This window comes from Brachyhypopomus gauderio, unplaced genomic scaffold (assembly GCF_052324685.1).
Source record: "Brachyhypopomus gauderio isolate BG-103 unplaced genomic scaffold, BGAUD_0.2 sc46, whole genome shotgun sequence".
NCBI lineage: Eukaryota > Metazoa > Chordata > Actinopteri > Gymnotiformes > Hypopomidae > Brachyhypopomus > Brachyhypopomus gauderio.
The window spans coordinates 2420844-2447249 of record NW_027506872.1 but is presented as its reverse complement, the minus strand read 5'-3'; the positions used below and the strand labels follow the sequence as shown (position 1 = coordinate 2447249).

Sequence of the window (26406 nt, the reverse complement as noted above, 5' to 3'; positions counted from 1 at the left end):
TTTATGCTCACTTATTAGTATAACGTTTTTCAGTTGTGCATCACATTTGATCAAGTGTGTCCTTGATTAGCCCAATAACATCCTTAACTTGGATTAGCGACCATACCAGGAGATTTAGGCAGAGGACTGGGAATTACTGGTAATAGGACTATAAGCAAAATAAGCCTCTATACAAAAGTAGGCTTTAATACAAGCATTTTTATTCTTTAAAAAGAATCTGATACTTGAATTAATTGTGAAATGGACAATATTGTTTGTGAATTACATGAAAATTTGTTTTTCTTTCAAAAAGAGAGAAATTTGCAAGTGATCCTAAACTTTTGAGCGGTAGTGTACATGCATACATGCAGCTCCGTCGACAGGGGGGGACAACCGGGTCTCTTGTCCCGGGGGGCCCATCAAAGAGCCCAGCAATTTATTTTTTATTTAAAGTCTGTAATTTAAAATAATCCTGAAATCTTTCATTACTATAAAATTCTGTACTCAAAATAAGCTCAATGGTAAAATATGTTTTTTACATATCTGCATATTTTCCATTAAGTGCATACACCCCTGCCTCCCACTGAAAAATGGTTTGATCCAGCACCGACTGTAGACGGCTGGTTCCCGCCCAACAGCGGGAAATACAGTGGTGGATAGTAGGGGTGTGACGAGACACTTAGCTCACGAGACGAGACACGAGACTGGGTTCACGAGATCCGAGACGAGATGAGATTTTAAGAACACTAAAATTACAAATTATATGACTGGACAACAGACTTTTATTTAACTTTAAACATGCATTTTGAAATGTTTTATTATAACTCTTGCATATACATGCATTATGTAAGAGACTGAAAAGTCCGTCGTAAAGCAGTTTTCGTCGTTAAGCGCGACACTAGATTTAGATATGCTTTAATCGTAAATACAGTATAGAAAAAAACTAACCATGTTCTCGTGCTTACAGCGTGAGAAAGAGCGATCGCATTGCCGAGATGGGCTTATCGTACGCAACACTCCACAACACCCCACTACACTCCGCAACACCCCACTACACTCCGCTACACTCCACTACACCCCGCTACACTCCACAACACTCCACAGTTCCTCCGCGCACCGCGCGAAATAAAATTTAAAGTTGGTGGTAACTCCGGTCCGTTGTTATCCAGATCCGTTGTTAAGCGTCAACTCACTGTATTATGTGCAAAACAAAACGTTCTTCTCTGTCATGTGAGAGAAATTATTGATTATTGACTAATTATCATTGATTAGATCATGTTTAGTTATTATAAGAGATCATTATGAACTTTATGATTTTGGACATGTCCATTCTGACTAAGCAGAAGGACTACAATAATGAAGTAGTGTGATTCAGTGTAACCATGTTTCGTTCATATTATGCATGTGTGCTATATGTGACCCAGGTCAGGGAGAGTGCTGAGGGTAAGAACACTCTGTTAACTGGTAGTCACTAGGCTACTAGTCTTGGGTCATTTAGCTTTCTCTGTGTTCAACTGATACATCAGTTGCTTCCGTTAACTCTAGGGAAGTCCATATTAGGAGATACACACATGTGAGACAAAGTAGCCTGCTGGACGCTTATGTTTTGGAACATGCTGTGCTAAAGATAACCTGCTGTTAGAACTGCTGAATTGTGTTTAAGGTTGTATATAAGGAGGGGGAGCGCCCCCCTGCCTTCAGAGTTGTCATGCTTGAATGAGACTCTCATGTCTGTGTCTGTCTTGTATCTGTCTTTGTCCTATTTATATATATTTATATTTTTGTAATAAATTAATCATTTAACCACGTCTGAGTCCTCATCCATTTATTAGGAAATTTCCACGACAATTTGGCGTCACGAACAGGATCGGCGAGAGGCACCCCGGAGAGGAGGTGACTGATCTTCGAGGACGCTCCCCGGGGGATGAGATCCCTGGCTGGGCTGGGCAAAGTGGGAACCCCACGAGCAAAGGGAAAGTACCTATCCAGGGAGTGATGTCACCGCCAGTCTCCGGTGGTGTTCTCCGCCCGATCAAACGAAAACCGCAGTAAGTGGGAATTTTCAGTTTAATTTCTTAGTTTAAGTGTTAAATATCCGCCAGTGTCCGCCCGCCGGATGATCTCTGTTATACGATAGGGATATAGTGAGATATCGCCTACAGAAAGTCTATACGGTGGGGATACTGCGGTATTGCCCAGGCGGGATAGGACTTAGCCTAGCGCCCGTCAGTCTGGCCAGAGATCCAGCTGGGCAGAAGCGCACTGATTAGACGTAATACAGTGTTGGCTAGCTCCGGAGCGGCAGAGATATCCCCCAGGGGGGGAGGGCACTGTTTGCTTCGTTGGTACGAGGAGCGGATCTAAATTTTGAGGACCTTCTTTGACGTGTTTAATTGATTTGGGATTTTTTTCTTTCCTAATTTTTTATTTTTTTTATTTCTTGGACCCCACACACAAAAAAAAAAAAAAAAAAAGTGTGAAGGGTCATCTTTGGGATTATTTGGAATCATGAGTAAAACACAAAGTAAATTACAAAGTAAACCATCGGAGACTCAGAGTAGTGTAGCCTAACAAATGACTAGAGATTATGGGGAAGATGTAACTCGACATGTGAATTTTTGGGCTAAGCATTATGGGTTTGGTTCAAAGGGAACATTGAGTGTAGACTATCTGCGCCGACTAGTTGAGAGAGTAAAAACAGAGCCCAAGGGCGCAGATAGAAAAAACGCGCAAGTATTTTGTTAAACATAAAGCAGATATGGAAGAAAAAGCTAAATGTTGGCTTGAAGAAGCCGAGAAAAGGCAAGTACGACAGGTAGGGATTAAAAAGTGTACTAACAAAGTCTCTCAGTGTGTTGTTGTAGCCGACCAGACCTCGACGCTGCCCCGACGAGATCTGCGCCAGCCATCCCGGCTCAGCAACTGCACCAACTGCAAGATGCACCCACAGCCGCTACCCCTGCCTCCCGCACCTCCACCGCCAGTTCCAGCGCCACCAGCTCTGGCGCCACCACGACAGCAAACTCTGTCTGCCACACTTGCACTGTGAGCTCCAGTGCCATCAGTTCCGGTATCACAACCACAACCTCTGCCTCCCGCACTCCCACCAGCCCAACAGCTGCCGCTGCACCCAGGGCCACTAGTCCCGTATGATGACGCCCGCCAGGCGATGGAGTGTGCCCGCCAGCCAATGGAATGCGGCACCTCCCCAACACCACCACCACCACCCCCGCCGCCCGCAACCACCACCACCCCCGCCACCAACTTCACCCGTGGCAGCACACACAAGAAGCCGTGCCACAGAAAGAAAGGGTCAGGTGATGCTTGAACTGACCACCCCAGGGTGCGCAACGACCTTCCCAATGGTTGAGGTCACAGGCCCTGAAGGAGTCATCATGGTCCACCGTCACTGGACAGGAGATGACATCATGAAGGCGGCGGTGGGCCTGGGTAAACCGACAGAGATGGGAGGTAAGCGCTTCGGTGAAGAACTAACAGATTTTGTTCAGTCTTGTCATCCAGTCAAACAAGATAGACCGAGACCGGACACTGGGAGACGTCCATCTCCACAACACTGAGTGGGAACAGCAGCTGGACAGGAGGATCCAAACAGGCCCTACAGAGAGATTGTAGGACGCCTGGTCGCAAGGCTGGAAGCTGCACACCCAGCCACTATCAACACGTCCAAAATAGCTGCATGTAAACAAGAAGACGGAGAACCTGTCAGCGACTTCCTCATGAGACTGACCAGAGTTCACACTGACCACAGCGGTCTTGTAGCACCAGCACACGAGCGGAGGCCGGCGGAGGCCAGCCCATGGGAAGCCCACCTGAGAAACAGCTTCCTGGTAAGCATGAGAAAAGACATCAGTGACCTCATCAGAGCCCAGTGCACCGGGTACAACAATGCCACCCTGAAACCATAGAAGATCATGCCAAGCATCACGAGGCACAGCTGGCATGGAGAGTGAACAAGAAAATCCAGAAGCAAGCTGAGATCATGGTGCAGAGAACGCGGGAGGGGCCACGTCAGAGGCTGAGGAAGAAGACGAGGTGGATGGGGATGAGAGAATTACCCCAGAGGAGAGGTGGTGAATGTTACAACTGTGGAAAACTAGGACACTTTGCAAGAGATTGTCCTGAAAATGAAGAAAATGCTGAACAGAGAAACAGAACTTTCAGAGATTGACGGGCAGCGGAGAGGCTGGACGGTACAGGACCACTGGAAGACGACAAAAGGAAAGTAACTGGTTTAAATTATCATTTAATTTATCAATGCTTGCAGAAGATTAGTGTAGGGCCGCAGGGCCTGCCTAAAATAACACTGACTGTAAACGGCACTACAATAAAAGTTTTTGGTTTATAGTGGTGCCACCCATTAAAAAAAAAAAAAAAAAAAAAAAAAGAGCCTCTCCGATGTAAATGAAATAATACATTTGAACATGAATTTTTTATCTTAACTGTATGTTATGGGTTGTGATTTAATGTGTAAGTTGGGCCTGAGTAGCAGGCCTGAGGGGTTGTTTATGTGTGAGTTAGCTGTGTTGGGGTTCAGTTATCAGCAGGAGTTCCACTGTATGCTTATGAGCTGCAGAGTGCAGGAGGAGAGTGTTGGGACCACTTCATGTGTGAAGTGTGTAGTTTGTTGCCAGGTGATTTGATGTTGAGACCGTAGGGGTCACTGCACTGCACGCTGCATGTGAGTGAGGGCCCCGATAGAGGTTTTGAGGATAAATTTGATGTTGGAAAACATGATTGCTTGGTTGTCACTGCTATTGTGTGGGATTGCGTGTGGGCTGCGGCAATGGTGCAAACCACATTAGAACAGGAAGACCTGTTCTCATTTCCTCGATCTAAACCACATGTGTCACTAGCAAACGTGTGCGAGGAGCCACAATGGCAGGACGTCGGTGAATGGATGACAGAGATGTCTGACATTACCGATTGGGAGAGAGTTCTTGGGAGGAACACCATGTTTAGCCCTAGCAGGAGGGCGTGGATGCAGCCGGCGCCGTGCTGGCTCCCCTGCAGGCGGGGAGTGGAACTGATTAACCCCCTTGATATTTTTTTAGCTGCCTCCCTTACCCTCTCAGAGAAAAAAAAAATGAGAGGAAGAGGAACTCAGAACTGTTCCTGCAGCATTATGGGCACAAGGTAAGAGCGATGTTGGGGCTCATACGGGGGGTGTGAGCCCATACACATCACCCCAAAATCTGACTATAGGCCAAAACAACGTCAATACCCTTTGAACCCTGAGGCGCTCAAAGGAAATTAGGCCAGTTTTTTTCCAATCACTTAGGCAAGCTGGAGTGATCGTACTGTGCCCTAACTCACCCGTGCCCACTCCAATTTTTCCAGTTAAGAAACCAGGGCGGGAAGAATGGCGATTTGTGCAGGATTTGCAGGCTGTCAATGCAGCAGTACACGTTAGAGCCCCAAAAGTGCCAAATCCTCACAATATTCTTTCCCAGATTCCCCCAGATAGCCAGTGGTTCAGTGTAGTGGTCCTAGCAAATGCATTTTCAGTGCATCCAGATAGCCAGTACTGGTTTGCATTTTCCTTCGAAGTAAAAAAAAAACATACACATCACCCACCATTTACAATGCAGCGCTGCGAGACAGTCTGGCCTCTCTGAAACTTCCAGAGGGCATTGCACTGTTGCACTACGTAGATGTTCTGATACTCTGTGTAAACACATGAGAAGCATGCAAAGAGGGCCATAGTGGCATTGCTACATCACCTAGCAAGGGAAGGCCACAAGGTTCCTAAGCAAAATTGCAATATTGCTGACAAAAAGTGCACTTCCTGGGTCATGACATAGTATGTATTGAAATTCTGACACAACAAACAGAGATAAAAATAACATTTGTTAAAGAGAATAAGCCCGTTTGAACAAATGAGTCTGAAATAAAAGTTCGGAGTTTCTGAGTTTTGAATTCTGAAATAGAAGTTCAGAATTGATGTGCGTGTTCAGTGTTCGTATGTGTGTGGGGAGTGTTGACGTTAAAGGACCAGTGTTTTGACTCAAGCCCCCAGTGACAGACAGAGGCCAGTAGCCTACTTCTCAGGAAAACTAGACCCCGGGGCAGCCGGGGTGCGGGCACTGGTAGCATTCAGAGATATAGTGGGGTACGCTCAACTCGCCCTTTGGGTCAAACATGCTGTTTCTCGAATTTTACAGAACCAGAGAAAAAAAAAGCACATTTATCCACACAAGAGGTTTTGGAAACAATATCACTCCTGCCACATTATTCTGCCCAAGCAGCTGAGCTCACCATTCCTTACCAGCTCAAGGTCAAAGATAAAGCACCAACTAATTTCACAACTGCAATCATCAAATGTGCCGCACACACCAGAACAGGCGACACAGTAGCAAAAGGCAATGTCTTCACAGACTCCACAGCCCAACACACAGTTTTGCAGGCTCCAAACACACAAATGATGCTAACGGATCACAGTAACAGGGAAGACGCACCCTTAACAACCAGAGCAATACAAACACACAAACACAAACAAACAAATACAAACACAAGCCACAATGTAAGACGAACAGAGATGGGCAAAAGGGGGGGGGGGGGGGTGCAAAACAATGGGGGGAGTCTGGACACACACAGAGACAGGTAAGCCATGTCTCCCTACAGCCTACATGAGAGGACTGATTGAAATTGCTCATGGGAGGAGTCACAATGAGCAAAGGGGGGATAGTGGCATGCACTAGCATGCACTAAGAATAACCACACTCACCCAAAAGCACTAGCATACACTAAGAATAACCACACTCACCCAAAATTTTTATACACGATGTCTGGTATCCCACCACAGGGGGATAACAGACCTAAACATGCACCCGCCGGACACCTGCCGCCGACCGAACCCTTTCAACACTGGCAAATAGATCTTGTTGAACTAACACCTGCTGAAATACAGGCTTGTGTGTATGTATGTCTAGCAAATGGACGGAGGCCTTCCCCACCACAAAGCAGAATTCAGATACGGTGGCAAAGATGCTACTAAGGGAAATAATCCCACGATGGGGGTTACCCAGGAGCGGTGCAGAGAGCCAATGGCACAATTAAGGGGGGGGCTTTCTAAATTAACTCAGGAAACAGGATTGAAATGTCTGCCTCTGGTTTTGTAGCAGCCCTGTCTGGTTTGCCATCCTTTCCACATGCCGTGAACACCAACACCAATCACTTACGAAATGGCTACAATGTTAATTAACAGACCCATATGCGAGATTGATAGGTTAACAGGTCAATTCTACAACATGTCTCACACCATCATTCACAGTGGTAAGGTTCCTGATTGGGTAGGTGATGATGTTGCAAGTATGGATCATAGGAAATAAACGACTACGACTCAAATGACAAGGTGTCATGAGCCGGCATTCGCAACATGACATTTGACACCACCCCTGTTGAGGGAGAGTGGTGTCTATGCACAGAGGGGGCCTTGAAGGCCATCTTTGGATAGAGCACACCAAGTGCCAGGTTGATCTGGTAGCAACAGCCAGAGACGGATCAACATGCACCATTAGACTAAATAACTCCTCTGCAAAATGGAGTTTCACCTCCTGTCATGGCATTGTGAACCCAGTAACAGATTGGGCGACGATGTGGGCATGCAGAGAGAAAACCTACTCTGCTCTACCTGAGAGATCATACAACGGGGGTCAGTGTTCCTCAGAGGAGGAACTGCAGTAACAATGAATAAGATCAATGGACTTGCATGGCAAGTTCTGACTTTGGCTTCTCGTACTGAGACTGCCCTGGACCTATTAAACAAAGAAGTGAAAGAAATTAGACAAGTATAGGTTCAGAATAGATTAGCTTTAGATCTCCTCCTTGCAAAGGAAGGAGGTGTGTGTAAGAAAATCAATGTTTCATGTTGTTTCAGCAATCCAGATTACTATGATAATATTACTGATTTAATTGATCACATGAAGGCCGAGGTTCAAGAACCTGGTTTGGGTGGATCACTTCATGTCTAGGCCCATGGGGACATTGGATGCTGACTATGATTTTACCAATTGTAATAATCATTTAGCTGTTGTTGTGTTTAGTGCCTTGTATTATGTCTTGCTGTTCGTCGTGGCTTACTGGCCTTATGCGTCAGCATTTTCAGATGGCCTTGCACGACGACTTAAAGGAGCCTGAGATAGCAGACTCCTTGGGACGTCTGTTTAAGGAAGATGTCTGAGACGACCTGGCGACTGGCTGGGTTGTGCCCGATGGCCCTGAGCAGCTTAACTGACTCCAGGGCCTGTTTTAAGTTGATATTCTATGATGAAATTAATGATTTATTCTCTCCTTTTTAATGATTACACAGAATCAAAGGGGGGAAGTGTGAGAGAAATTATTGATTATTGACTAATTATCATTGATTAGATCATGTTTAGTTATTATAAGAGATCATTATGAACTTTATGATTTTGGACATGTCCATTCTGACTAAGCAGAAGGACTACAATAATGAAGTAGTGTGATTCAGTGTAACCATGTTTAGTTCATATTATGCATGTGTGCTATACTGTTACCCAGGTCAGGGAGAGTGCTGAGGGTAAGAACACTCTGTTAACTGGTAGTCACTAGGCTACTAGTCTTGGGTCATTTAGCTTTCTCTGTGTTCAACTGATACATCAGTTGCTTCCGCTAACTCTAGGGAAGTCCATATTAGGAGATACACACATGTGAGACAAAGTAGCCTGCTGGACGCTTATGTTTTGGAACATGCTGTGCTAAAGATAACCTGCTGTTAGAACTGCTGAATTGTGTTTAAGGTTGTATATAAGCAGGGGGAGTTGTCATGCTTGAATGAGACTCTCATGTCTGTGTCTGTCTTGTATCTGTCTTTGTCCTATTTATATATATTTATATTTTTGTAATAAATTAATCATTTAACCACGTCTGAGTCCTCATCCATTTATTAGGAAATTTCCACGACAGTCAATACAGAGTTCAAATAGTGCAAACAGAGCCTGACCAAGTATGTCACTGAATTTGCTGCAACTACACTGCCATGTTCATTTTTAAGAATATTATCATCCCCACACTGCTCCCGATATCCTTTACTTGCCAAAGCGCCGTTCTGTCCCTGCTACCTCTGTTCAAGTGAGATATGTTGATTTGAGTACTGAGCTGTGGTGCTGCTGTAAATGTCTCTGCATCCTGCTCGTATTAGTCGCACTGTACGGCATTATTTTCATACAATGTTTGCATATGTAGTGTCTTATCAGTCACTCTCTTGCCATTTATCATTTCCGCCGGGTTCCTAAAATGCTGCCAAACAAACGATTTAAAAGTGGCGGAAGCATCTTCAATAATACCTGTATTTTCCGACGTTGTTGTGACGTCATCAAATCTCGCGAGACAGATTTTTAACGCGACGAGAAATCTCATGGAGTTGCGTCTCGTGAGATCACGAGACACGGAGATCTCGTCACACCCCTAGTGGATAGTTAAAGTAAATACAGAAATCTCTGGAGCGCAGAAAAGAAAGGAAAAACATTTACCTGACTAATTTTAATGTTGCATTGTGTTCCAGGTTTGAAAAGTGCTGGAATTAAGGCTAAAGTACTTGAAAATGCTTGAAATTGTAACTACTTCGTTTCACAACAAATATCTGTCTGACTGAACAGTTCTCTTGTATTACGTTAACAAATACGAGCCTCTTGTAATTCCAGGACGAAACATGAGAGAACGTGAAGACGTTAAGCTCAGGTGATTAAAAGCGAATTATTTCAAAACATTACGAGTGTATGTATAAATATTTAACTTATTTAAGTTTATCGTGTTGAGAAATATTGAACTGTACCTTGAAAGTGACGTACAAGTGCTTGAATTCCACCTTATAAAGGTGTATGAACCCTGCCAACATGATTCGCGCACGGGCGGACCACAGCGATTACGTCATTTTCGCCGTGCGAACCCTCATGCCGCGTCAAGTATAAACCAGGCTTTAACCAGTCAGCTGTCAGAAACTGTTTTGATGTGTGGCTATATTATACTAACACAAGGATTGTCTGCTACAAAGAAAATTCAAATTACGTAGGGGGGGACATGAAACTTTCTTGTCCCAGGCCCCAGCAAGACTGTCAACGGGCCTGCATACATGCTTGGGAAGATCAGTAAGCTAACCAAACTACAAATGTGAAACACGTATGAAATGCTTAATCTAGTATATTGTGTTCGTCTGTGTAGGTTGAGAGTTGTCAAAGAGGATGTTTACAGAAAAGAATCTAGTAAATGTTTTAAGTAGGAGCCAAACGTTAAAGAGATCATCTGGAACAGTTATGGTGATGTTCCAGGAGGCAGAAGAAAATCTTGTTTTGAACTTCTGGACTTCCTAAAGACAGTGAAACACCTTTTAACATAAACACACGTAATAAAGACGAGGGACTAAATGTTTGAGGTCATTTATTTGCTTTTTGCTTGTAAAAAATTTACACATGGCTTAAAAAATCAACAGTAATAACATATACAAGCAGATCCAGTCGTCTTCAGAACTTCAATGTAGTTCAGGAAGCTCAGTGGACACCTGTTAAAATAAACGTGAAGAAAAAATAAAAATGAAGAATAAGTCAGTAGGAGTCAGTACCTCTCGAGGTACTGAAGGTGTTTGAGCTCTCAGGTAGAGAACAGCCAGTAATGTCACTGCCAGTCATGTGGGTCATGTGAACATGCTGAAGTTGTCTAGCCCACACTGCTATTACTGAGTACACACACACACACACACACACGTCAAGCAGTTCTGACTACTGACAGAAGAGTGAAACCGCAGTACTAGCAACACACACCAGAGATTCTGATAATACTGCTAAAAAATGAAAGAAAATTAAACAAATGCAGGACTGTAGACAAAATAATTCAGAAAATATCTGCAAGAAATATGTCAATATATTAAACTGTATGTATATGTAAATAAAGAGCACAAACTTACCTGCCCAAAGTCACCTACGTACTCATATTTCATTTTAATGTATTGTTGTTTATTTTTCATGCACTTCATCACAAACCAGTCACACAGAACTTTCACCTTTGGAGAACCATAAAGGTCAGCGTTACAAAGGTCAGCATTACCTTGCATTTTCTTAGAGCATCCATGTCCATGTTCATCATCTATCAATCATCTTGGTGTGCTGACCCAAGATCAATTTCATATCCCATATAACTGGGGATATGAAATTTTATACACATTTTTGTTACACAAAATCTAGTCCCAGAACAGTTCTGACAGCAATTGCCCCCATAATGGACAGAGCTGTAGGAGAACAGTACCACAGCACAGTGGTTTCTGTTTTCCCCTCTCTGCTTCCTGATTTGGGATCAGTCATGGTACTACAGGGTTCAGATGGCAGCACTTACCAGCCCCAACAGACCCAAGCCAGCGCCTATGTTGAGCAAAGTCGGCACGATGTTGAATTTCCCCGCCTGTGATGGAAGGCATGAATACACAGACTCTTATGAAGAGAGATAGTCTGGAATGTCTTTATAGCATGCTGTGCAGTAATCGGATAAGTGTTTAGAACATCATTAAAGGATTGTGCGCTGTTATTGGTGAAATGATCAGTATGTTGTTGAAAGCTGGTGCGCTGTTTTTGGTGAAGTGAACATCGTTAAAGGAAGGGGTGTTAAGTGTCTGATGTGAGATTCACCTTTCCAAACACCATGATCTCGAAGCGGATGCCGTAGCCTTTGATCAAAGTTCTGCTCTCTTTGCCTACTTCATTTTTGTAATATTTTGCAAACCTGTAGGTAATTCACAAACAATAATTCAGAAATAACTAGAAGTAAGGGGTTTCTACTCTGCTATTATTTTTACTTACATTGTTAAAATACTTTTTGTATTTGTATATACACATAAGCCTCACAACTGCTATTTCCCCCTGGGATCAATAAAGTATATCTGATCTGATCTGACAACACTTATTTGAATGATGAGAAGAGGGCACAACCTGATGTTGAATCCCGGGGTGACATTGTTCTCTGGGTCCTTGTTGTCGAGACGACGGAAGGTGTAGGCAGGTACGCAGCAGCTCTCAGCCATATCCAGATTACAGTCCCAGCGGATCTGCACCCCCATCACACCACCCTGTGAAATACATAGAGACAAAGAACTGATCTGAAGACAGGTTCTACAGCCATGTTTATGGGACCCCACAGGACACCCAGTGACCAAAGCTGGCCTAAGGTCAGATTTTTTCTACCAATGGCCAAATCACACTCTGATGTATGTAGAAAAACTACTGAACTGAGATCTGGAGCAGTTAACCACCAGGAAATGCAAGTTTGCACTTAGAGCAGAAGAACCATCAAGCCACCATTATCCAGCACAGAACACCCCACTGAACAGCAGGACAGAGGACCACCACTGAATACTGAACAACACAAACACCACCACTGGACAGTTACAGAACATGTCTGGATGGGAAAGAGGCTTTGTTCAAAACAAAATGGGCTGGGATGGTCAAAGTCCAAGTAAAATTTGTTTATATAGCGCTTTTTAAAACACATGTTGTCACAAAGCAGCTTTATAATTGTATGGGTCCAGATCCCTAATGAGCAAGCCAGAGGCGAGGCAAAAACTCCCTATAATGGCGGGGATTAGGAAGAAATCTTGGGAGGACCAAGACTGAAAAGGGAACCCATCCTCCATTGGGCGGCCTGCTAGCAGAAGTCCGTATTTATAGTTCAAATATAGTTCTATAGTTGTAGTTATAGTTCTAATTCCAGGCCAAGTAGTCACAATCCCTTCAGTCCAGATAATGACCCTCAGTTAGGAGTTGGCATCAGTGCTTCCTCTTGCAGCACCCAGTGACCAAAGCTGGCCTAAGGTCAGATTCTTTCTATCAGTGGCCAAATCACACTCTGATGTATGTAGAAAACATAGAGCTGAACTGAGATCTGGAGAAATACATAGAGACAAAGTACTGATCTGAAGACAGGTTCTACAGCCATGTTTATGACACCCCACAGGACACCCAGTGACCAAAGCTGGCCTAAGGTCAGATTATTTCTACCGATGGCCAAATCACACTCTGATGTATGTAGAAAAACTACTGAACTGAGATCTGGAGTATAGTTAACCACCAGAAGATGCAAGCAAACAGAAACATCAAACCACCTGATGATCCAGCACAGAACATGACCACTGAACAGCAGGACAGAACCACTGAATACTGAATAACATCACTGAACAGTCACAGAACATGTCTGGCTTGGATAGAGGCTGTGTACGAAATAACCTACTACATACTAGCACACTGGCAGGGAACTTGGCGTACCGATCCTGGGTTACTGAAGCTGGCTCTTGGGACATGGAACGTAACCTCTCTGGTTGGGAAGGAGCTGGTGTGCAAGGCTGAGAGATACCAACTAGATATAGTTGGGCTCACCTCAACACACTGTTTGGGTTCTGGAACCATTTCTCGAGAGAGAGGCTGGATTATTCTTTTCATGGAGCTTACTCATAGCTCCATGGCTAGCTGCCTGTGTGTTAGGGTTTTCCCCGGTAGACAAGAAGGTTGCTTCCCTGCGCCTTCGGGTTGGGGAACAGGCTCTGTTGTTTGTGCTTATGCACCAAATGGCAGTTCGGAGTACCCATCCTTCTTGGAGTCCTTGGAGGGGATACTGGAAGGTGCCCTTTCTGGGGATTCCACTGTTCTGCTGGGGGAATTCAAAGCACATGTTGGCAATGACAGTAGGACCTGGAAGGGCATGATTGGGAGGAATGGTTTTTACGATCTGAACCTGAGTGGTGTTCTGTTATTGGACTTCTGTGCTCATCCCAATCTGTCCATAACGAACACCATGTTCGAGCACAGAGCTGTGCACATGGCACCTGGACATCTTAGGTCGCAGTTCGATGATCGATTTTGTAATTGTGTCATTGGACATGTGACCATGTGTCTTGGACACTCGGGTCAAGAGAGGAGCTGAGCTGTCAACCGATCACCACCTAGTGGTGAGTTGGATCAGATGGCAGGCGAGGAAGAGAGTGGGCTTTGTTCTGTGCCTCCATTGTCAATGCAGCAGACTAGAGCTGTGGCTGCAAGGCTGTTGTGGCAGCAATCCCCGAAACTGGTGGTGGACACCTCTGGTAACACCTACACCTTGTGGAACTCCGGAGGCAGCAGACAGGTACAGGAAGGCCAAGGAGGCACAAACTCGGATGTGTGAAGTCTTCAGTGAGATCATGGAAAGTGACTTTTGATCAGCTCCGAGAACATTCTGGAAAACTGTCAGGCAACTCCGGAGGAGAAACTGTATTCAGTGGGGCTGGGGATCTGCTGACCTCGACTGGGGATGTCATTAGGTGGTGGAAGGAATACTTCAAGGATCTTCTCAATCTCACCATTGCGCCTTCCACAGAGCAGGCAGAGCTGGGGAACTCGGATGGGGGTTTGTCCATCACTTGGGCTGAGGTGACCAGGGTAGTGTTGAAATTCCTTGGCGGCAAGGCTCTGGGGGTGGATGAGATCCTTAAGGCTCTGGATCTTGTGAGACTGTCCTGGCTGACACATCTTTGCAACATCGCATGTACATTGGGAGCAGTGCCTCTGGTCTGGCAAACCAGGGTGGTGGTTCCCCTTTTTAAGAATGGGGAAGTCATGGCCTGGCTGTTAGGGAACTGGTCTTGTGACCAGAGGGTTGTGGGTTCGATTCCCAGACCTAAGGCCATGACTGAGGTGCCCCTGAGCAAGGTCCTTAACCCTCAATTGCTCACTTGTATAAAAATTAGATAAAATATAAGTTGCTCTGGATAAGGGCGTCTGCCAAATGCCATAAAATGTAAAAATGTAAAATGACCGGAGGGTGTGCTCTAACTATCGGGGATCACACTCTTCAGCCTTCATGGTAAGGTCTATGCAGGGGTTCTGGAGAAGAGAGTCTGGTTGATAGTCGAATCTCAGTTACAAGAGGAACAATGTGGGTTCTGTCCTGGTCGTGGAACACTAGACCAGGTTTTCACCGTTGCGAGGGTCCAAGAGGGTACATGGGAGTTCGCTCAGCCAGTCCACATGTGCTTTGTGGATTTGGAGAAGACATTCGACCGTGTTCCTCTGGGATTCCTCTGGGGGTGCTCCGGGACTGTAGGGTATGGGGCCCGCTGCTATGGGCTATCCAGTCCCTGTACAAACGGAGCAGGAGCTTGGTTCGCATGACTGGCAGTAAGTCAGACTGGTTCCCAGTGGGAGTTGGACTCCGCCAGGGCTGCCCTTTGTCACTGATTCTGTTCATAACTTTTATCTCGGCGTAGCCAATTGGCGAGGCAACCGACTCTAACAACAAGGGTCGGACAAGGGTGGAGTGCCCTCTCAGGATTGGGAGTGAGTCCTTGACTCAAAAGGAAGTGTTAAGTATCTCGGGTTCTTGTTCACGAGTGAGGGAAGGATGGAATGAGAGATTGACATGCGGATTAGTGCTGTGGCTGCAGTATTGCGGACGTTGTACCAGACCGTTGTGGTGAAGAGAGAGCTGAGCCAAAAGGCAAAGCTCTCGATTTACTGGTCAATCTACGTTCCGACTCTTACCTATGGTCACGAGCTCTGGGTAGTGACCGAAAGAATAAGATAGCAGGGGTTTCTTCGCAAGGTGTCTGGGCTCTGCCTTAGAGATAAAGTACAGAGCACGGTCATCCAGGTGAAGCTCAGAGTTGCTGCTCCTCCACATAGAGAGCCTGTTGAGGTGGTTCGGGCATCTGGTCTGGATGCAACATCCAGGCATGTCCAACTGGGACGAGACCCCTGGGAAGACCCAGGACATGCTGGAGAGATTATCAGGCATGAAAATGGGTCAGGGGTTAAAAAGGTGAGAAGACCGGGGGGGGGGGGGGGGGGGGGGGGGGGGGGGGGCATGTGACGTCATGGGGATACGGGCCGTTCACACGTGACGTCATGGGTATACGGCGACGGGGGGGCTGCTGGTGTACGGGGATACAGCGACAGGTGATGCCAAATATTACAGAGCCCGTAAGGTGACATTATGTAAAAAATATGATAACGCGTGGCCACGACTTCACGACTTACTAACGCGTGCGAACGAGATAATTAACGCGTGCGAACAAGATAATTAAGTATTACTTTATATAAGGGATCTGCTTGCTTTGCTGTGAAAAAATAAACTTTGTTGCCGCGTGTGAAAGGCGACATTAGTATCTCGTTCCCACGCGTTAGTAAGTCGTGGCCACGCGTTATTATTTTTTTTACATGATGTCACCTTACGGGCTCCGTAAAATATAGTAAAATCCATAAAAACATTTTTTTTGACTGTCTTGTCAATGGATTCAATGTATGGAGCCAGATCCTTAAACGCGAGAGGCCGTTTTCGCCATTCCAGATGGCTCAGTCAAAACCATTACGTCTTAATGAACCAATAAATACATCAGCGGCGAAAATGAGTGTAAAAATACCAGGTTCACGTGTTTTTATTTTCTAACATGGGCGAATGTTATCCTCACCCGTCCCTGGATTCACCAGTTACAACTACAGACACACTAGAGAAAAATCTCGTTTCTTATTTTATGTCACCGTTAACTACACGGGGTTGATGCGAACTTAATAGGTCTATCTATCTACCTATTTATCACAAGAGCTTGTGGCTCTGACAGTATTCAACGCAGTAACGGCAGTAACTTTGTTTTACCGCAAAATATGAAAATGATTGAAACCATTAATAACCAGATTAAATCCACTGGGAAATGTACGATCTGCAGGCCCGTTGACAGTCTTGCTGGGGCCCGGGACAAGAAAGATTCATGTACCCCCCCTCCCCCCCAGCGCGAGGGTTCGCGCGAAAATGACGTAATCGCAGTGGCTCCGCCCGTGCGCGAGGGCCTCGCGCGCTGTCGGTTCGCGAGGTCGTACACCTCTCGAATTTTGTAACTTCGCGCGCGCCGTGCTTCAGCGCATTGAGCAAAGTCATGTTTGTAAGGTTCATATACCTTTATAAGGTGGAATTAAACGTCACTTTAAAGGTCCATTTCAATATTTTCAATCACGTTAAACTTAATTACGTTAAATATTTATACATATACTCGAAATGATTCGAAATAATTCGCTTTTTATCACATTATTTAATGGTTGTTTATTTTCAAAACGCCCAATCTTAACGTCTTCGCGAGAACTGTTCAGTCAGACAGCTATTTGTTGTGAAACGAAGTAGTTACAATTTCAAGCATTTTCAAGTACTTTACCCTAAATTCCAGCACTTTTCAAACCTGGAACACAATGCAACTTTAAAATTCGTCAGGTAAATGTTTTTCCTTTCTTTTCTGCGCTCCAGATTTCTGTATTTACTTTAACTATCCACCACTGTATTTCCCGCTGTTGGGCGGATACTGGCCGGCTACAGTCGGTGCTGGATCAAACCATTTTCCAGTGGGAGGCGGGGGTGTATGCACTTAATGGAAAATATGCAGATAGGTAAAAAAACACATATATTTGAGCCATTGAGCTTATTATGAGTACATAATTTTATATTAATGAAAGATTTCAAGATTATTTAAAAATTATAGACTTTAAATAAAAAATAAATTGCTGGGCTCTTTGATGGGCCCCCCTGGCCCTAGGGCCCGGGACAACAGACCCGGTTGTCCCCCCCTGTCGACGGGGCTGACGATCTGGTAAATGTAGTGGTAAATGTACGATCTGGTAAATGTGGTAAATGTACGATCTGGTAAATGTAGTGGTAAATGTACGCTCTTCTGACTTGTCCGCGGTGTAGCACTAGGTCCTGCTTCTCGTCCCGCTTAGCAGTAAATGAATAACATGAATGAAGAACGTTGGTATGATTGAAACGCTATTTGGCCTCTATGATGATTCGGGGCGGAAACTGCTGGCCACTGTGTCATTGAAATTGTCGATTTCGGAAGTGCTCTGTTTGCTTAATGAGTCAATGATAATTAAAATATATACATATAATCTCCCAACCACCCCCCCCCCCCAAACAAAAAACTCATTGGATCTACACGATTCACGCAGGTCACCCTTTTCAACTTCAAAACGGCGAATTTCGCCGAAAGGTGACAGATTTTCATGCCTGGATTATACCTCTCGGCTGTCCTGGGAATGGCTCAGTATCCCCCCAGAAAAACTAGAAGTGGCTGGGGAGAGGGAAACCTGGGCCTCTTTGCTTAGGCTACTGCCCCCGCAACCCAGACCCAGATAAGCGGATGAGAATGGATGGATGGATGGATGGATGACTAGAGCTATCTTTGTGGTGTAAGGTATCCTTTTATGCAATGGTGGTGGAAATATTTTCCCAAGTGTGACCTTTTCATGTGACCTTGTAATATGATTTGCATTTGTCGCATACTACACACTATACTGCATACTAGTATGCAGATGTAGTACATGATGTTGAACGTGCAAGTTTCTTTGTGCTGGTGTAATTAGTAAAGCATGTTAAGGTTCACTTTTCTCTCCTACATGGACTGCCATGGTCTGGAAGTCCTCTCCTGCTTCAGCGGCGATGTCCCGTAGTCTGAAGATGGGGCAGTCTGGGTCCGTCACACGGTTGAACACACACTGCGACAGGTAGGAGTTGTTCACATGGGGCAATATGTTTCGTCTGCAACACAGATACAGACACACACACACACAGTAAGCTGAGAATGTGCTGAGAGGTTTCCTGTGTAAGATCACAGGGCATATGCTGACATGGCTCACTTGTTGAAGCTGAATTTTGGGTAGCGAATGCTGTTCTTAATCAGGACTGTGAAGTTCTCCGCATCAGCGAGTAGTGGGGGACTGAGAAGGAAACAAACAAACAAATGAGATGAGAAGAGTTAACAGTAAATACTGTGTTTGTGTGTGTGTGTGTGTGTGTGTGTGTGTGTGTGTGTGTGTGTGAGGCTGCAGTGCCATCTGTGTGCTGACGCAGCAGATATTTAGACATTTACTCAGGTGGATTGCCCTCTTTCTCCAGAGGGCACCAGGTGAACACCTCGCACGTTTTCTCTGACTTCGAGAAGTGGATACACCTGCCCGTCAGCACACCTGGACAAGGGTCAGAGGGTCACAATGATCCCGGAAGGAGAAGAGAACCACTTGGATCCCAACAGCCGGCAAAGATCCCGAGGCCTCCCCCGTAGGTGTGAGTGGTTTGATTGGGAACGTACCATTTTGGCGACTGTCGCGGACACCTCTCTTGCAATCTTGGTCAGAGGAGCACATGGAGCCAGGGCCTGGGTTCTGCTCAAAAAGGGACACCGCACAGCTCAGATCTACAACATACACGCCTGTGGCAGACACTGATGGAGATTATGTGGTGATTGGCACGGCGAACAGAATTCTGCTTGTTTACTATTTGACAGACAAAATAGATAAACATTGTTATTTAAAATGCTCATAGGATGTCTAGCTTAAGCTCATTCTCAGCCCCAGGCCCTGGATAAATAAATTATACCATATGTCCAATAAATACGTTAAACATACATATCTATTTGAAAGATTGTGTTTATGATGAATAGATATGGATATTGATTCATGACCCATTACATTCAAAGCCTGTTTGTATAACAGCACTATAGGTTTACTGACTGAGAGGGTTGGGCCCGGATGGCCACAAAGTGTGACGTAGGTGACAGAATCATGGCACACACATACATTGCAGCATTGATTTGAAATCCAAGATATTTTGGAAACTAGCTGAAACCAGTTTTGACAGCCTTGGTCAACTTCTTGACATGAGTGTTACATTTTAAGGGATCCAGTGTCCCTCCGGAATGTAAAATAAACATGACACATTACCAGTCTTGTGTCCACATTCAGCTTAGCGCACACACAAAGACACCTCAACACAAAGACTAACACAGCCAAACACACACACCCTTGTCTCCACACTCACCTGAGCACATCGGGACTGTGTTTGGTTCGGTGTGATGTTCAGGTTGGTCAGCACAAAGAAGGAGTTTTCTTCCTGTGAGGAGCGCACAGAGTTACACTCTGGCACTGTCCATCAGCCTGTTGAAACCACGCCCACCATCACCTGACTACGAGGCAGGGACACACTTCATTTCTGCTCTTACCTGTGACTAGCCAGCCCAGCTAGCCAGACTTGAAACAGCATGCAAACACCAAAGCCAGAACGACTGCATACACCAACAAGACCGTCATACGCAGTAGCCCGTGACACAGCTCCCATAAATAAATATATACACTCTGTATGTTCTGACATTGCTCAATAATTCTTTACAGTAAAGGGTCTGCAAATGAGGAACTAACTGAATATCTGCTACTTACAAACGTATGAGTCAGCACACCCAGTCCAGACCCAGTCCAGACCCAGTCCAGACCAAGTCCTGACCCAGTCTAGACCCAGTCCAGAACCAGTCCTGACCCAGTCCTGACCCAGTCCAGACCCAGTCCTGACCAGTCCAGATTAAGCTGCAGAGCTTTGATTTGTAGTTTGTACTGATACATTAAATGAACTGAACTCCCCTGCCCATTAATGCTCTAAGACTCTGTAGTGAGAGTGGAGAGACAGAGACATGACAGCCAGGGACAGGACAGTCACATGGGGGCTGTGTTTGAAGGGAAGTCGTGTCCTACACTAAAACACCCCAACCACCCTTGAACCTAACACCACCCAGAGCCGGCCATGTTCAGCAGTTCAGACAGAGCTTCGGTGTTCAGAGGACAACCTCATCTGCTGGGACTGTGTTCTCCTGCTGAACACGACCAGTGACTGCCCCAGTCACTCAGTCACCAGCTGTGTGTGTGTGTGTGTGTGTGGGGTGGGGCGGGGGGGTGACAGGGGCAGTGGAGCAAGGCCTCAGGGTAGCGTCATCTGCCCTGTACCTTTGTCTCCGTGCGGCGGGAGGCTACCTGAGGGGGGATTACGTAGTCAGCCACGTCCCAGATGCGCAAACCCAGGTCGGAGGTGTTGGTCAAGGCGATGCCCTTCACCTTGGTGGTCACTGAGCTGATGACTGTGTCTGTGTCCTGGTAGCCCTTCTTCAGAACACACACATACCTGTGCAGGTGAGCATCTGATAAGTTATTGGACTCTGTTCACACACCAAACACACCCTTTTCCAATCTTCACCAGACAACAGTATTTTTATTTCTAATTCGTTGTAAAACAAAATCTTAGAGCCTGAAAATGTTGAATATAATTGTTGAATATATTTAATTAAATAAAATTAAAACCTAATTAATTTACAGATAACTATAAACAGTGGTTGTGTTTAGACATATCACTTGTTAATTTACACTAATTTGCGACTAAACCATGTGTCATTAGATTTCGTTTTGACTCCTGGACACATCTGATGCCAGACAGGCTCATACGCACACAACTTCAACTGTCACTTTTATTGACGTGAGTTTTGGTGAGTAAACTACTTCAACCTAAACAGTAGCTCTGCTTCAGCATTAACCAGGGGCAGTCATGGCCTGGTGGTAGGGAACTGGTCTTGTGACCGGAGGGTCGTGTGTTCGATTCCCAGACCTGAGGCCATGACTGAGGTGCCCTTGAGCAAGGCACCTAACCCCAACTGCTCCCCGGGCTAGGGCTAGGGCTGCCCACTTCTCTGGGCACGTGTGATCCACAGCCCCCTAGTAATCATTAGTGTATGTGTGTTCTAACTGCACAGATGGGTTAAAAGCGGAGGACAAATTTTGGTTGCGGTGTAAAAATCATAATTGACTAAATACAGCACATTACATTTTAACCCTAAAATATCATGTTTAAAAAAACTCAAGGACAAATAAATGTTGGAAGGACTTCGAGGAAGGCGGATATATTGTATTTCCTATGTGTCTTTTCAGGTGTCTTTCCAGAAGGTACTTACCCTATGATGTATGCTATTACCAGTGCCTGACACAGTCGGTTGAGTGTCCCCACCAAATTATTCCTGATCACCAACACTTTCTGCGTTGAGTAGTCAAAGAAACACTGAGTAATAGAAACGCAACAACTTTCGCCACAACTCATTGTCTCTGCGGGTTTGAAGTAGCACTACAAATATCTGAAGCCGTCCTTGTCTTCCCAGTCTGCGCCGTGGTCACAGTTTCACTTAAACATTAACAGGAATCTTCTTGGCTCAGTGAAATCTAGAGTTTTATGGGGCTTTGTCTGTGTCACCTGAATCTGAAACTGAAACCATTATTAGTCTGTGAAATTCATTCAGGTAGGCAAAAATTCAAGTTAAAATTCAGCTACTTTTATCATGTCCAAGCTCATAGTTTACGGCTAACTACCAAAACAATTAACAAACGAAAATTATAAACTATCTTCATTTGCACAAATCCTAGAAATGCGATGCCACTTGCTTGCAGTGGTTTAAATTACGCTGATGATGTGGATGAACATTCCCTGATAATCTATAATAATAAATCCTTTCAATTTCAAGCGAGTGGCATATATGCAGAGTCACCCAAAAGAGTCTGATGCCTGTCAGCAGAGGCATGTGGTGTTTCTGGACAGCAAATGCTACAGTAAAGTAGCACTGGCCACACTAAGTGCCACAACGTGCCATTTCTGGGTGGCACAGACGCCAGAGAGGTGACAGTCTGCCAATTAAGAGATAAGAGATAAGACTTTATTTGTTATAGACTTTATATATTGTTATTCATCTTTATTGTCATTATACATAGTATAACAAAATTTTGTTGACGGCTTCCCAGGAACAATAAACAATTGGGTACATTAAATAAATGATAAACAGTAGGGTATATAGCAGCAAAACAATAAAAAATAGACAGTAGGGTAAGGTAGTGTAACGCAGCGTGGTAGATAGGCTGGGGAGAATAGTCCCAATAATGTGTTTTGCCACCCTGACCACCCGTTGTAAGTCCTTTCTTTCTGAGACTGTACAGCTGACGTACCATAATGTAATTCCTTGGGAAAGGATGCTTTCAATAGTGCTACAGTAGAAGTTGAACAGAAGCTTTAATGGTGACAGCAAAGCGTTTTGGGAGTTTGAGTTTGTACAATATACATGTGTATATTTTACCAATTCGTCTCAGAGATAAAAAACAACCAAACCACCTGATTGTGGGAACACCTGACTCAGGTCATGACCTGCTGCTCCTCATACATGTGTCATATGACAGTGAAGAAGTTGGGTCACCAGTCTGAGGATCCACTGGTTGATTCATCCGTTTTCATTACGGGCCACTTCACATTTTGTTGGTATTCCCAGGCTGGTTGTAAGGCTGCTCTTAGCAGACGCCCGTGTCCAGAACTACTAACAGATGTGCTTTGTAATCCATCAAATGTGAATGTGACACGAGTGTTTCTGTCCGGCTAGAGCAGAAAAAGTATGGTGTAATTTCCATGCCAAAACTAGGGGACGCAATAACACAGGGCTAAAAACATAAACATGCACATTAAAACATTTCACGAGCGTAAATATTCAACTCACAGAAAGCCGAATTTCGTGCGTGTTTCTGTTATTGTGCGCACTCAAACTGTCTTTTTTCATATTCGATTGTTTCTTTACTTCTCAATTTTAAGATGGTGCTTGCTTGACAAATACATTTGTTTTGACAATGGGCTTTTTTGGCACTTTGGGGGTGGAGTCATGGGTTATGTTTGCCACTTTGATATGGAAGTTATTCTGTCTCGATATTAAAATGAAAATGTAATACATATTTGCATTTACATGTTCCACTCGTACAAGCAACTTTGAGCTCAAAATTTAAATTCAAATGCAATAGTTCCATTTACATTTGCAGTGTGGTAGACGTCTATTCATATTTCATTTACACATACATTTTGATACTTTATTTGTGCCTTTACTGAAATGAAAATGTATTTCCCAATTTGAATTATCAAGTTCACGTGATCATGCAAAGGTTATATCAAAAATGTTATTCGCTTAATATGATTTGCATTCCGTGATAACACGTTTGAAATGTAATTTTCAACCTCACCACCACGCTAAAAAGATGTCAATATTCAAATGTTAATGGAGAAATAGCACCTCTCCTGTTTGCAATAATATTATGATACCAACAGCGCTCAAACTGTGTCAAATGCATTTTGAAAATGCAATCCAAGCAGAATGCGTTTTCATTTCCATGGGCTTCCACTACAGTCAAATTATAGTCAAAAACTTAATTCAGCCAATAGGGTTTCACAGCTTTCCACCTCAGGCAGCCAATCAGGACAGGACTATAGCACGTTAAGCAGTACAGACGAGTTTATTTAAACATGGCCGCAGAAGCGCTCATTAGATTTAGATGAGTCCTTATGGTGAATTTACACTTGTTTAGTGTGAAAGGTTAATCTATAGCAGGGGTCGGCAACCTTTGAGACATGAAGTGCTAACTTCAACATTTCTAGTCAATGAGTGTGCCACTATTAACAAATTAAATTTGGGAGCGGTGGCGGGGGGGGGGGGGGAATGTTGCATTCTGATTAAGAACAAGGCTGCCCTCACTTTAGCCTCACTTTTATTCCAGCACTTTTCAAACCTGGAACACAATGCAACATTAACATTATCGTTTCGGACAACACCGCAAAGAATGTGACGTGTGTAGGAAAAAAGAAATTTACAGGTGAAGTGAAACTTAACGTTTTCCTGGAAGACTGTGGAAGAGCAGAAGTGAAGAGGCCACAGTGGCCTTGAGAAGAACAGGATGAGCTCACTCAGTGCAGGATGGAAGGTAAGCAGTGTTTAGATAAGCAGGCAGGGAATTAGAGAGGAGAAAGTGGGTTTAGATGGAGAGCAGTGAGAGTGGGGGAGTTATCGAAACCTAGAGAGAGAGAGTATGAAAGGGAGGACATTGCCCAGCACGGGAGGCTTCTTCGCACAGACGCTGCTGAGATCTACTTGGGTTAGGTAGTCTTCTAGGCAACTAGCACCAGTGCACTGAAAGAGTTTGTACCACGTATACTTTGGCTATTTTGTACTCACTTATATTCCATATAAATTGATCTAAAAAGAACTTTTGGTGTCAAGACTTTTCTTGGTTCATCGGTTCATCGGGGTGGTGTTGGGGCCCACCTGGGTCCGGAGAAGAATCCCAACATGCGTCAAGTATGAACGCCTCTGCCGTTCGCGCAGGTCCGCGCGAGGTGTGCGGAGTCGCGCGCTACGGTCACTCACGAAAACTGCGTTCACACCGAGAGCGACACGGCGACTGGAAGTCATTCATTTTCAATGAGAGTGAGCGACACCCAGCGACGTGACGCGACCGTGAGCTACGCGACCGTGAGCGAATCGAGCGACGCAAACAAGTTGAGCTCGGCTCAACTTTATGCAAATGAGCAGTGATGCGCGGCGGCGACTACCAATCAGAAAGTATGTTTGCACCCTCCTCCGAAACCGCACCTCTGACTTTGATTCCTACTGATTATTTGTTCCGATTGCAAAATGGAGGAGAGATTGATAGTGGCTGTCTCTGGATGGCCCGCACTTTACGAGGTGTCCCTGTTTATTTATAGGGACCTCGTAAAAAAAAAATGAAGCATGGCAAAAGGTGTGTTTTATACACACACTATGTTTTATACACGCACTCCTTTATAATCGTGTCCTGTCATCAATAGATTAAAATAAAAAAATACTGCGTCCTGCTTTAAAAACGTGATTTGCATATCTGTCACGTGCTGCATGCCGGCGTGAGGTTGGACACGCCCCACGCGATGCGATGCTGGCGACTCGGCGACGGAGAGCAATTTTATCGCTTTCGGTGTGAACCAGAGACCGTATATATGACTGGACGACACGAGTGAAAAGTGAAGCCTCCGTGAGTCAGCTGCCCTCTAGTGGCTGGCTGCAGTACAACTTTTAACCCCGCCCATTCCCATGTAAGTGAACGGGCCGGACGAGAAACTTTGAATTTTTATTACACGTAAAATAAGTTTTTTGAGCAATTATATTTTGTCAATTCTATAAGACCCCATTGCGTCAGTATCTCTCCCAGTGTTTTTCTCTACGATAAACAGATTTTATAAAAGTTATTAAGCGTTATTTAAAGGGGTGTGGCGATAAGGTGATTGACAGTTAATAGCTGTGTTCGTTGATATCTAATACCAGACGCTCAAACGTGAACGCACTCAACAGCAAAACTTTATCAAAACTGTCGACAGCAAAACTATCGACAGCAGTATTAAAACCTTTTACCTTTGTTTATTTTGTAAAACGTCAAAAGTGTCTATACTGGTGGGCGTATCCTAACAAATGTGATCAGAGTTGGGGCGGTGATACTGTCTCTGGCAGAGATACTGTCCTGCCTACCAGTTCAAATGTGCATGCTCTGGCTCCAATTTTCATCTACTGCGCAAGCGCATCCAAGATGGTGGTGTCCGTGCGGACATCTTGGTGGCTTCAAAAGTTCACACTGGGAGTCAACGGTGACGTACCGTCCATTATATATACGGTCTCTGGTGTGAACACACAGTAATCCATAATAAATAATCCAGCCTTGACGCGGCTCAGGGATTACATCACAGCGCCGTGCGGCAGTAGTGCCT

The 26406-nt window shown here is 44.8% G+C and overlaps 1 protein-coding gene across 1 annotated transcript; it reads right to left on the bottom strand.

The window, feature by feature from the left end:
• Positions 1-10378: 10378 nt before the first annotated feature.
• On the bottom strand, positions 10379-21918 carry LOC143487028 (P2X purinoceptor 4a-like). Its single transcript, XM_076986332.1, has 11 exons — positions 21776-21918; positions 20781-20955; positions 19828-19899; positions 19100-19172; positions 18881-18977; positions 18648-18728; positions 18408-18549; positions 11934-12070; positions 11634-11727; positions 11344-11409; positions 10379-11014 (listed from the first exon to the last, which is right to left on the bottom strand). The coding sequence occupies exons 1-11, from the start codon at positions 21916-21918 to the stop codon at positions 10871-10873; spliced, it is 1224 nt and encodes a 407-aa protein (XP_076842447.1). The 3' UTR covers positions 10379-10870.
• Positions 21919-26406: the final 4488 nt, after the last annotated feature.